We start from the raw sequence: 16690 nt of genomic DNA on the forward strand, positions 1-16690 counted from the left end.
TGTTCGATAATAATGAAGACAAATCTTGTGACCACATCGCCTAATCATTCAAAATGTTTGGCATTCGGCACGGTGTGGCAGGTTGGGCGTCTAGAGAAGCCAAAAAATGAAAGGGTGTACCTCCTCTCGTTCCTCGTGGGCACCCAAGTGTGCAGTCTTGTCGCTTCACATTGTGTGCCAGACTCTCATTCCTTTGCCCCCTCCGTTAGGCTGGCATGAATGCAGCTAATGAGGCCATAGCTCCGATAAGCGCAGGTATGTTGATTGCCTTGGCAGATGCTGCCTTGCCAGAGTCGCTTTGCACGCACTGCTGGTTCTTAAAAGCGTTTAGCTGGCGCGGTTGGCGTGCGTGTCTGAGAGTGGGGAGGCTGGGACCGACCTGGCACAGCAATATGGGGGCGACTGCCAAGACGGGAGTCCAGCCCACCGGGGCCATTTGGACCAGGCCTGGCCCGAGATCAGAGCACTTTCAGCTGTTCTGACCCAAGAGACTTGACTTTATGAGACACACTCAAGAGGGAATGGCATACGTGAATACCAGACTAAACAGGCAACATCTGAATGATGTTACACGAAACAGTAAAAAATAATAATAAGAATCGAAAGGTGTTTTGGCCTAGGACTGGACAGGCAGTTCTGGGAACCACGGCAAATACATTCTGCATTATTTTCAATTGACAATAATAGACTCCCAACAATCCCTAAAAGATTACAAAACCACCAGACCTCATGAAAGAGGAGAATAATTCAACTGCTTTAGCGAATCTCTTTGATTTTAAAATGTGATGTTTTATGAAATAATCACTGCCATGTTTATGCTCCCTGGAAATTCACTTGATTCATGTTGAACAAGGCATTTTAATGAATTGTGGGCAGAGTGGTTGGGGCAATACACAAAAATGAAAAGAGATTTAAAAAAGAAATGGGCTCTGTTGAAACAGGCCCTAATAACAGTTTAACAGTTTTACCCATTGGAATACAATAGACCAACATTCAAAAGACAGTTGGAAGGATTCAAGTAGGCTTAAGTGTGTTACTCATACACACAGACACAAGATTTAGGATTATTATACTTTGATGACTAGTTTGTTGGTCATTGACGTTGGTGATTCAGAAAATCAATCCCTTTAGTAGTCATTTTTCTGTACTCCCAAGTTCGGCCCCTTTCCGTCTTCTGGCTATCTCACTGCTAGAAACTGCTGTGCTTTTAGAAGTGACGATCATTGAATGTGGAGGAGGGGGGCCAGAAGGAAAGGTATGGAGGAGGGTGGAGATGGTTGTAGACCAGGACCTGAATCATGCATGAGAGGAAAGCACCAGCGATTTCATAGGAAACATGCTGACAGGCTGACTCTCTGTGTTAATGTCCCATGTTCTCATCATCAGAGAGGCAGCCCACAAGGGGGTTGCCAGATACCTGTTTAGTAGCTTTGTATAGGTGTCACGTGGATTATTTAATAAAAACAGTGTTGTGGTAATAGGTTGAAGACTAAACTCCCCATTTTAAAGTTTTAACATGCAATACAAAAGCCTGCTGATATTCCTGGTCTGACCGAAATATGGACTGCCTTTTCCCGCCAGGCATTCATGACGTGCAGTTGTAAAGCTTGTACAGTGCCTTCAGGAAGTATTCACACCCCTGGACTTTTCCCACATTTTGTTGTTACTAAGTGGGATTAAAATGGATTTAATTATTTTCTATCAACGGTCTACAAAAAACTGTGATAGTAGAAGAATTCAAACATTTGTAAGAAAAAAAACATTAAAAAAACACTAACAGTCAAGTTTGGACACACTACTCTTAATTTTGTTTGCTATTTTCTACATTGTAGAATAATAGTGAAGACATCAAAACAATGAAATAACACATGGAATCATGTTGTAACCAGAAAAGTGTTGCACACTCTTGGCATTCTCTCAACCAGCTTCATGAGGTAGTCACCTGGAATACTTTTCCAACAGTCTTGAAGGAGTTCCCACATATGCTAAGCATTTATTGGCTGCTTTTGCTTCACTCTGCGGTTCAACTCATCCCAAACCATCTCAATTAGGTTGAGGTCGGGTGATTGTGGAGGCAAGGTCATCTAATGCAGCACTCCATCACTCTCCTACTTGGTCAAATAGCACTTACACAGCCTGGAGGTGTGTTGGGTCATTGTCATGTTGCAAAACAAATTATGTACCACTAAGCGCAAACCAGATGGGATGACGTATCGTTGCAGAATGCTGTGGTAGCCAAGCTGGTTAAGAGTGCCTTGAATTCTAAATAAATCACAATGTCACCAGCAAAGCACCAAAGCACCATTACACCACCACATCCATTACACCACCACATCCATGCTTCACGGTGGGATCCACACATGCAGAGGTAATCTGTTCACCTCTTACAAAGACACACGGGTTGGAATCAACCATGCGTGAATCAGGTCTTCAGTCTCCTCTGAACAGTTGATGTTGAGTTGTCTGTTACTTGAACTCTGAAGCATGTATTTGGGCTGCAATCTGAGGTGCAGTTTATTGCCTGTTTTCTGGGGTTGATACATCTGCTGCAGAGGACAAGTTCATTAGAGTTAACTCTGGGTCTTCCTTTCCTTTGGCGGTCCTCATGAGAGCCAGTTTCTCCGTAGCCCTTGATGGTTTTTTCAACTGCACTTGAAGAAACTTTGCAAATTCTTGTAAGTTTTCAGATTGACTGACCTTTATGTCTTTAAAGTAATGATGGACTGTTTCTATTTGCTTATTTGAAATCTTCTTGGACTTGGTCTTTTACCGACTATGGCTTGTGACAACACCACTAAATGGCTCAAACGCATGAGGAAGGAAAGAAATTCCACAAATTAACTTTTAAGAAGGCACACCTGTTAATTGAACTGCATTCCAGGTGACTACCTCATGAAGCTGGTTGACAGAATGCCAAGAGTGTGCAAAGCTGTCATCAAGGCAAAGGGTGGCTACTTTGAAGAATCTTACATTTTTTTGCTTACTACATGATTTCATATGTGTTAGTTCATAGTTTTGATGTCATCATTAATATTCTAGAATGTAGAAAATAATAGAAAACAAAGAAAATCCCTGGAAAGAGTAGGTGTCCAAACTTTTGACTGGTACTGCTTATGAAAAATAAAACTGGCTCTGATTACATAAGTATTTAGTCAGTACATGTTAGAATCACCTTTGGCAGTGATTACTGGGGCGAGTCTTACTGGGTAAGTCTCTATGAGCTTTCAACACCTGCAACATTTGCCAATTTATGTTTTGCAAAATTCTGCAAGCTCGTTCAAATTCGTTGTTGTTAATTGCTGGACAACCATTTTCCGGTCTTGCCATAGATTTTCAAGCAGATTTAAGTCAGAACTGTAACTCGGCCAGTCAGGAACATTAACTGTCTTCTTGTTAAGCAACTCCAGTGTAGATTTGGCCTTGTGTCTTATGTTATTGTCCTGCTGAATGATGAATTCATCTCCCAGTGTCTGATGGAAAGCAGACCGAACCAGGTTTTCCTCTAGGATGTTGCCTGTGCTTAGCTCTATTCCGTTTCTTTTCTTATACCAGAAAAACTCATCAGTCCAAGCATACCCATAACATGATGCAGCAACCAGTATGCTTGAACATTTGGGTTGTGGTACTCAGTAATATATTGGATTTGCCCCAAACACATCACTTTAAATTCAGGACAAAAAGTGTATTGCTTTGCAACATTTGCCACCATGCTTCAAAGGGATATTCAATATCTTTTTATTTTTACCCACCTACCAACAAGTGCCCATCTTTGCAAGGCATTGGAAAACCTCCCTGGTCTTTGTGGTTGAATCTGTGTTTGAAATTCACTGCTCAACTGGGGGAACTTAGATAATTGTATGTGTGGGGTACAGAGATAGGTAGTCATTCAAAAGTTATGTTCAACGCCAGGGGATAAATTGAACACCTGCAAAATGCAGGTAGATGTAGCTATTGGCGGGTAAATATGTCAACTTCACCAGCCACATTGGCGGGTGGTCTATTTGTAGGGCTCTACAGTGCAAGCATTACATTCGGATTTGTGAGTCAAAAGCAGTGGTGGAAAAAGTATCCAATTGTCATAGTTGAGTAAAAGTAAAGATACCTTTTTAATAGAAAATGACTGAAGTAAAAGTGAGTCACCCAGTAAAATAATACTTGAGTAAAATAATTGAGTTTTAAATGTATTTAAGTATCAAAAGTAAATGTAATTGTTAAATTATAAATAATTATTAAGCAAATCAGACGGCACCATTTTCTTAATTTACGGATAGCCACGGGCACACTCCAACACTCAGACATAAGCTCTGTTGTTTTTCAATGTTATTTTGAATCTGCTGCTTCAACTGATAACGAATAAACGCGGTCTACTACTAGTCACATCCCAAATCTCACAGACAGTGACATGGCTCAAGTGGCTCCGTTACCACGGTAGCCTCCCACCCTTAAAGGGGCGGCTGAAAATTCTGTCTGATATTTTGGTTAAGACTCGGTCTGAAATGATATTGAGCAACCTACCACATTTGCTTCTTACGAATACATTTCTTGTTTTAGAAACATTACAAAGCATGGTCATCAGTTTTTTTTAAATGTTATTATGGCGTACAAATATTTTGGCTGGTGATAAAAACAGATTGGCTGGTGGGGCAAAAATTACATTTTGGGCCCTGTTAAACACTAATATTGCACACAGAGTCCATGCAACTTGTGTCTTAATATGCAAATTTTTACTCTGGAACAAATTTAAGCTGGCCATAACAAATTGGTTGAATACTTACTGACTTCAGACATTTCTGTGTGAATAGGGCTGTCAGCGAGGTGACCAAGAACCCAATGGTCACTCTGACAGAGCTCCAGAGGGACAACCATCTCTGAAGCACTCCACCAATCAGGCCTTTATGGTAGAGTGGCCAGACGGAAGCCACTCTTCAGTAAAAGGGCCATGACAGCCTGCTTGGAGTTTGCCAAAAGGCACCCAAAGGCCTCTGACCATGAGAAACATTCTCTGGTCTGAAGAAACCAAGATTGAACTCTTTGGCCTGAATACCAACTGTCACGTCTGGAGGAAACCTCGCACCATCCCTATGGTGAAGCATGGTGGTGACAGCATCATGCTGTGGGGATGTTTTTCAGCGGCAGGGACTGGGAGACTAGTCAGTATCGAGGGAAAGATGAACAGAGCAAAGTACAGAGAGATCCTAGATGAAAACCTGCTCCAGAACACTCGGGACCTCAGACTAGGACAAATGTTAATCTTCCAACAGGACAACAAACCTAAGTATACAGCCAAGACAACGCAGTAGTGGCTTCCAGATAAGTCTCAATGTCCTTGAGTGGCCCAGCCAGAGCCTGGACTTGAACCTGTTCAATCATCTCTGGGGACACCTGAAAATAGCTGTGCAGTGACGCTCCCCATCCAACCTGACAGAGCTTGAGAGGATCTGCAGAGAAGGATGGGAGAAACTCCCCAAATACAGGCATGCCAAGCTTGTAGCGTCATACCCAAGAAGACCCGAGACTGTAATCGCTGCCAAAGGTGCTTCAACAAATTACTGAGTAAAGGGTCTGAATGCTTATGTAAATGTAATCTGTGTTTGTTTTTTTAATAAATTTGCAAAAAATTCTAAACCTGTTTTTGCTTTGTCATTATGGGGTATTGTGTGTAGATTGATGACGAAAAAACGATTTAATCAATTTTAGAATAAGGCTGTAACGTAGCAAATTGTGGAAAAAGTCAAGGGGTCTGAATAATTTCCGAATAACTAAATGAAGCATATAGGAGTACTTGTTTCTTTGTTAACCGCTCAACACAGAATAGCCGCATGTGCGCACTTCCTCAAATAGTTTGGAGAAAATATCCTTTATATTTTATTGAGCTATGTTCAATTATATTCTTCATGCTATAAAATAATGCCACGGAATTCTAAGCCAGTCTTACCTTCTAAATGAACTAGTGAAGCCCACAGCCATATGGCATTGCCAGATCCGGGCCTAACATCAGGACAACTGAGTATGCTCTTCTGTTCTTCTGAAATAGGTTAAATTTTCTTCATATCATGTTTCCTTAGGCCTGTTTAAATAACTAATGGATTTATTGTGATGGTGTAGGCCAGAAATATTATTTGGCCCCTGACAGCCCCCCAAATTTAATTATTAATATTTTTTTCCGGCCCCAAATGCATTGTCCCAAGAAGGAAGTACCTAAACAATGCAAAGGTTACATTTGAACTTGCTTCATGAGGAGAGAGAATGCAGGAGTCAACTAATAAAGCAGGCAGCGGAACATTTTGTGGTGCTGCTGAAACGTAAAGCTGGAACCGCAGCGCAATCAATAGGTGAACAGCGCCTGGTGCTGAAAATATAGCTGACTTGTTATATCAGTGTTGCCCAGCAACATATGGAGAAAAACTACACCAGTCATGTAATTCATTTCAACAATCTTCATTGTAATTTGACTTTACAAACAACAAGAGGGCTTATGCCTATATAAAATAACTTAACTGGCTGAGGTAGGCTTAGACTATGAGGCTTAACAGAATCTTTCACAAAAAGATATAGCCTAATAGAAGTGGGCTTTTTTTAAAATAGGCCTACTTACAATTTGTAACTGGCCAAAACTGTAGCATACATAATAAACAGAAAATACTGTCAGATTGAGATCTAAATATTCCTAGATAAGCACTCACAATAATGTTAGTATTGACTAAATACAGTCATATAGGCCGCTAAGTTACTTACTCACTCAATGGGAAAAGTTGTGTTTTCCCTCGGTCACAATCTTGTGGATGTCGGGTAAGATGGATGTGATTTTGACCTCGATTGACTTGTGAAAGCCGGTTCCTGTTGTGAGTCTATATTGTGTTCATAGAGGAAAATGAGGACTCGCAGAGATGTAAGTCGATCCAAACATTGTTAGCACATAAAATGCACATTTCTTTACTATGCTGTACTTCTCTGAGCATGCCACCCAAAACACACACAAGCACTCCTGAGTGTATTCCCTGATTTGGCTCGATGTCTGGAATTAAATCATTTCAGTTTGAATTGCGGCCTCTTTCAGCGAGGGTATCGTTTTCTTAGCAAGGGAGGAGAATTCTCCACCTGGGTGGACTGAGAGGATCACATACAAACACTATCTTTTGGCATGATGTCGTCTTCAAATCTGGTGGAGAAGTTGTCAGCTGCTTGATGAAAATCTTCCACCTCCGTGACAATGCTGCGGCCTGGACCCTCCGCCTGTCGTTTCCAAATCGAATGACTCAAGCTTCTCCACCATGTCCACAACAGTTTTCCCTCTTCCTTGTAACTACATATTTAACCTGTTTAAGTGACAGAATATGTCAGCCAAAAAAGGTGTGTGTGTGTGTGTAGCTTGCAGTTAAGGCTTCAATGTTTCTGTGTTGGGCCTCTGTCTGGGACGGGAAGGCCACTTTGAAATTCCATGCTTCGACTCAGAATGACGTCTGAGATGTAATCATTTGCTAACAGCAACATAATCATTGCAAATACGACACACTTGCTTGGCATTGGGAAAAAATGGTAAGATGAATGCATATCTCTCTGTACGTTCTTCCCTGAAACTTACATTTTCATTTTCCGCCTTTCTTTTGATAGTTTTTGAGAGCGACATTTTCTCTTGCTATCCAGCTAATTGTTTTGAAAGAATGTTGACGTTGGAAAAAGTAGTGTAGGCTACGTAGACCTGTTTTTTTTCCCCACCAATCAACTCACTTAGAAATAGACAAAAATAATCATTGAATAGAGACATGGTGATTTTATGAGCTTAATCAGATCGAATTTATTATGTTATTGTCACTGAATGTATTATGTACTAATCATATGCGTTAAATGTTGTTCAATTTGTAGTGTAGTAGGCCAATTAATTGTGGTAATATTATATAATAATTATGATCTGGCCCGTCGACTATTAGCTGATAAAATTGTTAGGACAAAGGCCAAACCTAGTCGACCAACACTAGTGTAGGCTATATTGCATGGATTTATTAGACTTTTTAACATGAAAATGTTCCAAAGTTCTGCATCAGGCTGTGTGTGATAGCCAGGAGATGCTAAATGTGTTTATGTTAATTAATGGTAAATTACTGTGAGACCGGAAGTTATTATTATCACTGGCTGACCAAATTTCATGACCAGCACAACCCTAGGTGTGAATACTTTCTGAAGGCACTGTATACACTGAGTGCACAAAACATTAGGAACACCTTCCTAATATTGAGTTGCACCCCCTTTTGCCCCCAGAACAGTTCAATTCGTCAGGGCATGCTCCACAAGGTGACGAAAGCGTTCCAATTATGCTGGCCCGTGTTGACTCCAATGCTTCCCACTGTTGTCTCATTGGGTGATGGAATATTATTGATAATATGGCAAAACTGTTGAGCGTGAAAACCCCAGCAGCTGCAATTCTTAACACACTCAAACCAGAGTGCCTGGCACCTACCACCATACCCTGTTCAAACGCACTTAAATATTTTGTCTTGCCCTTTCACCCTCTGAATGGCACACATACACAACTCATGTCTCAGGGCTTACATATCCTTCTTTAACATGTCTCCTCCCCTTCATCTACACTTATTGAAGTGGATTTAACAGGTGTCATCAATAAGGGATCACAGTTTTTACCTGGTCAATATGTCATGGAAGAGCATGTTCCTCATGTTTTGTACACTCAGTGTATCTCTCCAAGGTCCTGATCATGAGTGGTGTGTAGCAATGCCCTATGCTTGTTGCCATGGTGACAGCCATGTGAGTGGAAGCTTGTCATTTGGATATACTGCTGTCAGCAGAACGGCAGAGAAATCAATGCTGGGACGTTGGCAGAGGCTGCAGGAGGCAAGAAGGGGGGGGGAGTAGCGTTCTTTTGAATGCTACCCTCCAGTCTCCAGTGGCCATACGACGAGGCAAGGTAAAAGGTGTCTTCGTAGAATTGCTGTCATAGCATTTCATTTTGGTTGTAGTGATCTTAATCATCTGCCTAGGTTACCGTGTGCATTTACTATGTATGAGCACTTGTGTACGTGCTGAATTACGCTGGTCCTCTTTTTTTTCCCCACCCATTTGCCCCAGCCCTTTGCATTGCTGGGTGTGTTTGGGCCAGCCCAGCTCTTCTCATGGTTTGTGTTGCAGTAATCAGGCGGAACTGTGAAATCATATGCTGAGTGTGCAGGTCTGCTACACGGTGCAATCAAGTACAGTCAAACAATTTCTCGCTCTCTGTGGACTACACTCTTTCACCATCTTCTCGGTCCTTATGTGTTCTCAACAGTTACTGAAATGTTTGCTGATCCTCAGAATCACTTTGAGGTCAGTCAGTAATCATTTCTAATTTTGTTGCAACTCTGTTATTTTGTTCTTTCAGGTGATAGACACCCATGTTGACCATCAAGCTGAGGGGAGTTGAAGGAATAAGAACCAACCAAAGAAAAAGGGAGAAGACATTGTGTGGAGAGGAGAAAGGGACTGAACATAACTCAACATTACGGACTTGTGACTCATAATTTTAACCAGAGAAGGACTGCCACACAAATGTGGACCTCCCAAAAAGTAGTAAAATAATTTCCCCTTTCCATATAGAAGACAACAGCAATAATATCTGTGATGTCTGAAAACAAAGACATAACGAATCGCCACCTGCGGCACAAGCTGCAAAGCCTGGGACGACGGCTGGATGAGCTTGAGGAGGCCACCAACAAGCTCCAGAAGTCTGAAGATGAGCTGCTGGATCTGCAGGACAAGATCATCCAGGCAGAGGGCAGCAACTCCTCCATGCTGGGCGATGTAGAGGCCCTGCGCAAGCGGCTGCTGAGGATTGAAGGCAAAGACGAGGAGGTGTGCAAGGCAGAGGATCTCTGCCGCACAGTGAGGGAGAAACTGGAGGAGGAGGAGAGCTTGACCAAGGACCTAAAGTCTGAGATTGAGCGCCTGCAGAGGAGGATGGCTGAGTTGGAGAAGTTGGAAGAGGCCTTCGGCAAGAGCAAGTCAGACTGCAGCCAGCTCTGCCTCAATCTCAATGAAGAGAAGAACCTGACCCGGAAGCTCTCCTCTGAGCTTGAGGCCCTCAAGGCCCGTATGATGGAAGTGGATGCATCAGAGGTAAGGCTGGACCGGGCTGAGAAGTTTCTGGCAGGGGAGCTGGAGCAGCTCAAGGGCCTCACTCAGACTTTTGTGAGTGAGAGGAAGAGGCTCCTGGAGAAGCAAAGGGAGGATGAGAAGCTTATACTAAAACTGACCGAAAAGCTGGATTGTCAGAAGAACAGGATCGGCCGAGCAGATCCCAGCCGCACAGACTTGAGGGACCTCCGCATTGAAGATGACCTCTCATCTGGCCTGACTAGCAAGCTTGGGCGCAAGAAGAGCGTGGACTACCTGAAACTGGGCGATGACGTTGGGCTAAGGAATAAGTCAGAAAACGAGAAGAACAGCCTTGATGGCCAGGAAGACAACAAAGTCAAGGAACTCACCCAGGAAGTTGAGAGGCTGAAGAACCGGCTGAAGCAACTGGAACTAGTGGAGGAGGATCTCAAGAACACAGAGTCAAAGAGCGGAGAGCTGCAGGAGAAGTTCCAACAGGAGAGGTCCCGCAGCCGAGCCCTCAACGATCAGGTGGAGCAGCTTAGAATGCAGCTGTGCAGTCACGGCAATGGAGGGCTTAGCAGTCCAGCAAAGGTCCTTGAGAATGGCAAGGCAGAAAATGAAGAGATCAATGTCCGGGGTGGGTTCAGGAAGGACAAGCCTAAGTACAGGAGTGCTGCAGCTGCAGAGCCAGCCGCCCCCAAGTACAAGAGCAGAGAGCTGTCCCCGCAGCACAAGAGGGAGACCAAGCTGAGGAGCAAAGAGCTGAGCAACTCTGAGGAAATTTCTCCGAAGTCTGTCAGGAGGGCACTCAGTCCTTCACACAAGAGCAGGAGGACACCAAAGACTGGATCCTCAACTGCCTCTGACAATGTAGTGAAAGAAATAGGTAGAAGGGTGGAGGACAAAACAACAAGGGGAGGAGCCCATACTCCTGTTAGCGCGTCTTTGAGTGACAGCAAGAAGGTCTCGGTTCTTAATCGCTACCCTCCAGCAGCTAATGACCAGAAGCCATGGAAGACATCTCAGAAGCCAAGTGAGAGTGAAAGCAAAAAGAGCCAAGTGGATAAGTTTTCTAGATTGAATGTTGGTTGTGACAGTGAGTCAAACAATTCTGTTGTGGTGCCTGAAAGCTCAAGCAAGACCAACACAGTCTCCCCTCCTGAAAAGGATGCTTCTGCGTCTGACCTGGTGTCTGTCGACCTGGTTCAAGAGGCTCCTCCAGTGTCAAACCTCTCACAGGCCAATGGGTCGTACACTGCCTACAAGTCCCATGTGTCCCCGCTGGTCAGTGATCATGGCTCTGAGGGTCACTCTTCAGCCTCTGAGACTGAATCCACTGGGTCCAGGCCCTCAGAACCAGAGCCTGTGTCTGAGGTGGCAGCACTGAGTAGCAGAACCTCCAACCCTCCGAAGTACTCTAGATACTCTCGCCTACAAGACTCTCAGTCAGAGGGTTCCTCCACCAGGAGCTCGATTGACGAGGAGCAGAACAGGCTGTTGATGGCTGAAGGAGGATATCTGGAGCCCACTCACACCCCAGCAGGGATGGAGGTCCGCAGGGTCTGCAGCCCACGGGAGGCCCTGAGGTCAAAGGCAGTCATCAAGCCGGCCATTGTGGAGATTGATAGGAAGGAAGTTATGATATCCGGAGTCGGGGCAGAGTTCTTGACCTCCAATGGCAAGCCCAAAATCTCCACGAAACCTGTCCTGACCACCAACAAGATGACCAGCAGCATCACTATCTACCCCAACGATCCCAGCTCTTCCAGGACCAGCAGCCGCAGCAGCAGTGTATCCAGCGAACCACCAGTCAAGGAACGCCACACGTCCACTAGCAACATTGTCATCGGGCCCAGTGAGCACAGGGGGAACATCTCTATCCCCTATGAGATCTCCATTCCCAAGAGTGAGATCACCCTCCGGCCATCCATAGATGGCCCGGACGAAACAGATCAACCAGGGGTGCTAGGGATGGCCCGTGCGGAGACGCACCTACGCCCCCGAAGCAGCTTCAGCCTCCAGTCACCGGAGACCATCTCAGACTTCAACAACGACACAGAGTCAGGTTTCGAGAGCAGCAGTAGCAGCACTACCACCGTCACCAGCTGGAGGAGACACCACAGCCACCACTCCTCCCAGGACGACGGTCTCCCAGAGATGAGAAACCTGACTGTGCGGAGCACCTGGAGGAACAGGGGGGCGGCATCTGTGGACGAGCCTGGCCAGGGAGCCAGGCTGGAAGGGGTGGGTTCTGAAGATGAGTTAGAGTCGGCCACCACGTGGAGGGCGTACCGAGCCACCACTGTCCTGGACAAGGAGGAGAAGGTTAATGCCACGGGGGCCTCTACATCACGGGCAGCCAAGCCATCGCCAGCAGAGCTGTACATGCGCAGGATTAAGAACAGTGTGGTGACCACCAGGGACATTGCAGAGCCGGTGCGCCGGAGCAAGAGCTCTCTGTCACCAACTGAGGGAGTTATGCAGAGGAGTATCCCCCACGAGCCTGTCAGTTCTCAGGAGCTCACACCCCGGCAGACACAACCCATGGTGAGTTTAACTTCTGTACAAACTGTCTTTGAAAAGTATTAGCAGACCTTGTGGAGGCCCCACAATTTAGTATCAAACATGAGGAAATAATTATGCTCAGTGTTTTTAAATTTCTGTCACTTCACTAATCTGACTCAAACAAAACACAATTTGTTTAATTTCAGATTAAAGGTGAACAGCAGATTGTTGCCAGCATTTGGCAAATAATACATACTCAGGATGTTTAGTCTTTTGAAGAATGGAAAAAATACTCAACAGAAGCTACTGTTCTTATACCATCTGCTTACAATAGTTCTTAAGCCTGTTGCAAATCTGGTCATTGAGTCTTGACAAGGAAATGTACAGGGATACTGTATTTGGCTCTATTAATATGATACAAATGTCCTTGAAGTGGTGCTCAGTATAAAGTAAATATTACAAATACTGAGCTATATTTATATGCTCAACTATTTTTCTAAATGATATTCGAATAGTGAAATAATTAAATGAAAATAAAGTAATGCATTTTTTTCCCCAAAAAAAGTGGCACCCCTGTTTTCAATACCTTTTCAATACTTCACCTTGCGAGGGAAAGGCACTGATCTTTTTTCTAAAATGTTTTATGAGATTGGGAGGGATCTTAACCTCGTCCCCGGGATTGAATTGCAGGTGCATAGAGCCTAGTAACAGTTTGGGACTATTTGGAAGTTAGGGGTTGTGGATTTACTGAGTGGTATGCTAATCAATTCAAATTCTGAGTAAATCAAACAAATCAGGTGTGGCTCTAAATCAAGGCGGGAGAGGGTGGTCACTAGTTAACACAGCCACAAAGTCATAAACCGTGTGTATTTCTACAATATCTCTTCTGAAAATCAGATTTTAAACCTAACCACACCTTATGCCTAACCTTAAAGACCAAAAAGCGTTTTGTTCTTAATTTTTTTTTTTACTTTGTGCCTCTGGAATCTGTGGAAAGCTAGTCGAAACCATGAGGGAGCGAGCCTGTGACAGTTGTATTAGATTGCGAATATCGCCAATCACCCTAACCATACCTAACCATATTATTTTTGCGAAGCCAAATTGATTCGGAGTTCAGGCATATAAATTTTATATGTGAAAACTATTTATAAGATGCGTACTTCCTTTTTTAAATTACTATCGCTGCTTTGCTTGCGCTTTGAAGCCCACAATGTAGGGGGAACTTCTAAGGGGTTGAGCCTGATGGTGATGAACTGAGAAAAAATCGGCGTCTGTTTTCGACTATCCTGCCATTTTCATATAATCCAACAAATGTAAAAGCCTGGAGTTTGAAATGGCATTGGCACTTGGGTTGGAACCGGTGCTATGGTTAGATGACATGAAAATAGAGCTCTTTGGCCATGCACACCAGTGGTGGGTTTCCATCAAATATGGATCCATAAATAGAAAATAACCCCATAATAGGGATGGAAAGGGCATTTTAAATGCTAATTGAATAATATATATACACTACCGGTCAAAGGTTTTAGAACACATACTCATTCAAGGGTTTTTCTTTATTTTGACTCTTTTCTACATTGTAGAATAATAGGAAACTAAGACATCAAAACTATGAAATAACGCATATGGAATCATGTAGTAACCAAAAAAGTGTTAAACAAATCAAAATATATTTTATATTTGAGATTCTTCAAATAGCCACCATTTCCCTTGATAACAGCTTTGCACACTCTTGCCATTCTCTCAACCAGCTCCATGAGGTAGTCACCTGGAATACATTTCAATTAAGAGGTGTGCCTTCTTAAAAGTTAATTTGTGGAATTTCTTTCCTCCTTAATGCGTTTGAGCCATTCAGTTGTGTTGTGACAAGGTAGGGGTGGTATACAGAAGATAGCTCTTTGGTAAATGACCAAGTCCATATTATGGAAAGAACAGCTCAAATAAGCAAAGAGGAACGACAGCCCATCATATCTTTAAGACATGAAGGTCAGTCAATACGGAAAATTTAAAGAATTTAAAGTTAAAGTGCAGTTGCAAAAACCATCAAGCACTATGATGAAATTGGCTCTCATGAGGACCACCACAGGAATGGAAGACCCAGAGTTACCTCTGCTGCAGAGGATAAGGTCATTTGAGTTCCCAGGCTCAGAAATTGCAGACCAAATAAATGCTTCACAGAGTTCAAGTAACAGACACATCTCAACATCAACAACATCAACTGTTCAGAGTAGAGGTCGACAGTTTATGATTTTTCAACACCGATACCAATTATTGGAGGACCAAAAAAAGCTGATACCTTTTAATCTGCCTATTTTTATTTTTATTTTTTATTTATATTTTTATTTATATATATATATATATATATATATATATATATATATATATATATATATATATATATATATATATATATACACAGTGCCTTGCGAAAGTATTCGGCCCCCTTGAACTTTGCGACCTTTTGCCACATTTCAGGCTTCAAACATAAAGATATAAAACTGTATTTTTTTGTGAAGAATCAACAACAAGTGGGACACAATCATGAAGTGGAACGACATTTATTGGATATTTCAAACTTTTTTAACAAATCAAAAACTGAAAAATTGGGCGTGCAAAATTATTCAGCCCCTTTACTTTCAGTGCAGCAAACTCTCTCCAGAAGTTCAGTGAGGATCTCTGAATGATCCAATGTTGACCTAAATGACTAATGATGATAAATACAATCCACCTGTGTGTAATCATGTCTCCGTATAAATGCACCTGCACTGTGATAGTCTCAGAGGTCCGTTAAAAGCGCAGAGAGCATCATGAAGAACAAGGAACACACCAGGCAGGTCCGAGATACTGTTGTGAAGAAGTTTAAAGCCGGATTTGGATACAAAAATATTTCCCAAGCTTTAAACATCCCAAGGAGCACTGTGCAAGCGATAATATTGAAATGGAAGGAGTATCAGACCACTGCAAATCTACCAAGAACTGGCCGTCCCTCTAAACTTTCAGCTCATACAAGGAGAAGACTGATCAGAGATGCAGCCAAGAGGCCCATGATCACTCTGGATGAACTGCAGAGATCTACAGCTGAGGTGGGAGACTCTGTCCATAGGACAACAATCAGTCGTATATTGCACAAATCTGGCCTTTATGGAAGAGTGGCAAGAAGAAAGCCATTTCTTAAAGATATCCATAAAAAGTGTCGTTTAAAGTTTGCCACAAGCCACCTGGGAGACACACCAAACATGTGGAAGAAGGTGCTCTGGTCAGATGAAACCAAAATGACACTTTTTGGCAACAATGCAAAACGTTATGTTTGGCGTAAAAGCAACACAGCTGAACACACCATCCCCACTGTCAAACATGGTGGTGGCAGCATCATGGTTTGGGCCTGCTTTTCTTCAGCAGGGACAGGGAAGATGGTTAAAATTGATGGGAAGATGGATGGAGCCAAATACAGGACCATTCTGGAAGAAAACCTGATGGAGTCTGCAAAAGACCTGAGACTGGGACAGAGATTTGTCTTCCAACAAGACAATGATCCAAAACATAAAGCAAAATCTACAATGGAATGGTTCAAAAATAAACCTATCCAGGTGTTAGAATGGCCAAGTCAAAGCCCAGACCTGAATCCAATCGAGAATCTGTGGAAAGAACTGAAAACTACTGTTCACAAATGCTCTCCATCCAACCTCACTGAGCTCGAGCTGTTTTGCAAGGAGGAATGGGAAAAAATGTCAGTCTCTCGATGTGCAAAACTGATAGAGACATACCCCAAGCGACTTACAGCTGTAATCGCAGCAAAAGGTGGCGCTACAAAGTATTAACTTAAGGGGGCTGAATAATTTTGCACGCCCAATTTTTCAGTTTTTGATTTGTTAAAAAAGTTTGAAATATCCAATAAATGTCGTTCCACTTCATGATTGTGTCCCACTTGTTGTTGATTCTTCACAAAAAAATACAGTTTTATATCTTTATGTTTGAAGCCTGAAATGTGGCAAAAGGTCGCAAAGTTCAAGGGGGCCGAATACTTTCGCAAGGCACTGTATATATATATATGTGTATGTATGTATGTATGTGTGTGTGTGTGTGTGTGTGTGTGTGT

General features: G+C 43.0%; 1 protein-coding gene across 1 annotated transcript in view; it reads left to right on the forward strand.

Moving 5' to 3' along the window:
* Positions 1-16690, forward strand: part of LOC139383971 (leucine zipper protein 1-like) — a 74322-nt gene that overhangs the window by 43859 nt on the left and 13773 nt on the right. The window contains exon 3 of the mRNA XM_071128596.1: positions 9374-12636. Coding sequence (XP_070984697.1) covers positions 9613-12636 — 3024 coding nt within the window. The 5' untranslated portion in view covers positions 9374-9612. The remainder of the gene's footprint in view (positions 1-9373; positions 12637-16690) is intronic.

This window comes from Oncorhynchus clarkii, chromosome 25, assembly GCF_045791955.1.
Source record: "Oncorhynchus clarkii lewisi isolate Uvic-CL-2024 chromosome 25, UVic_Ocla_1.0, whole genome shotgun sequence".
Lineage (NCBI taxonomy): Eukaryota > Metazoa > Chordata > Actinopteri > Salmoniformes > Salmonidae > Oncorhynchus > Oncorhynchus clarkii.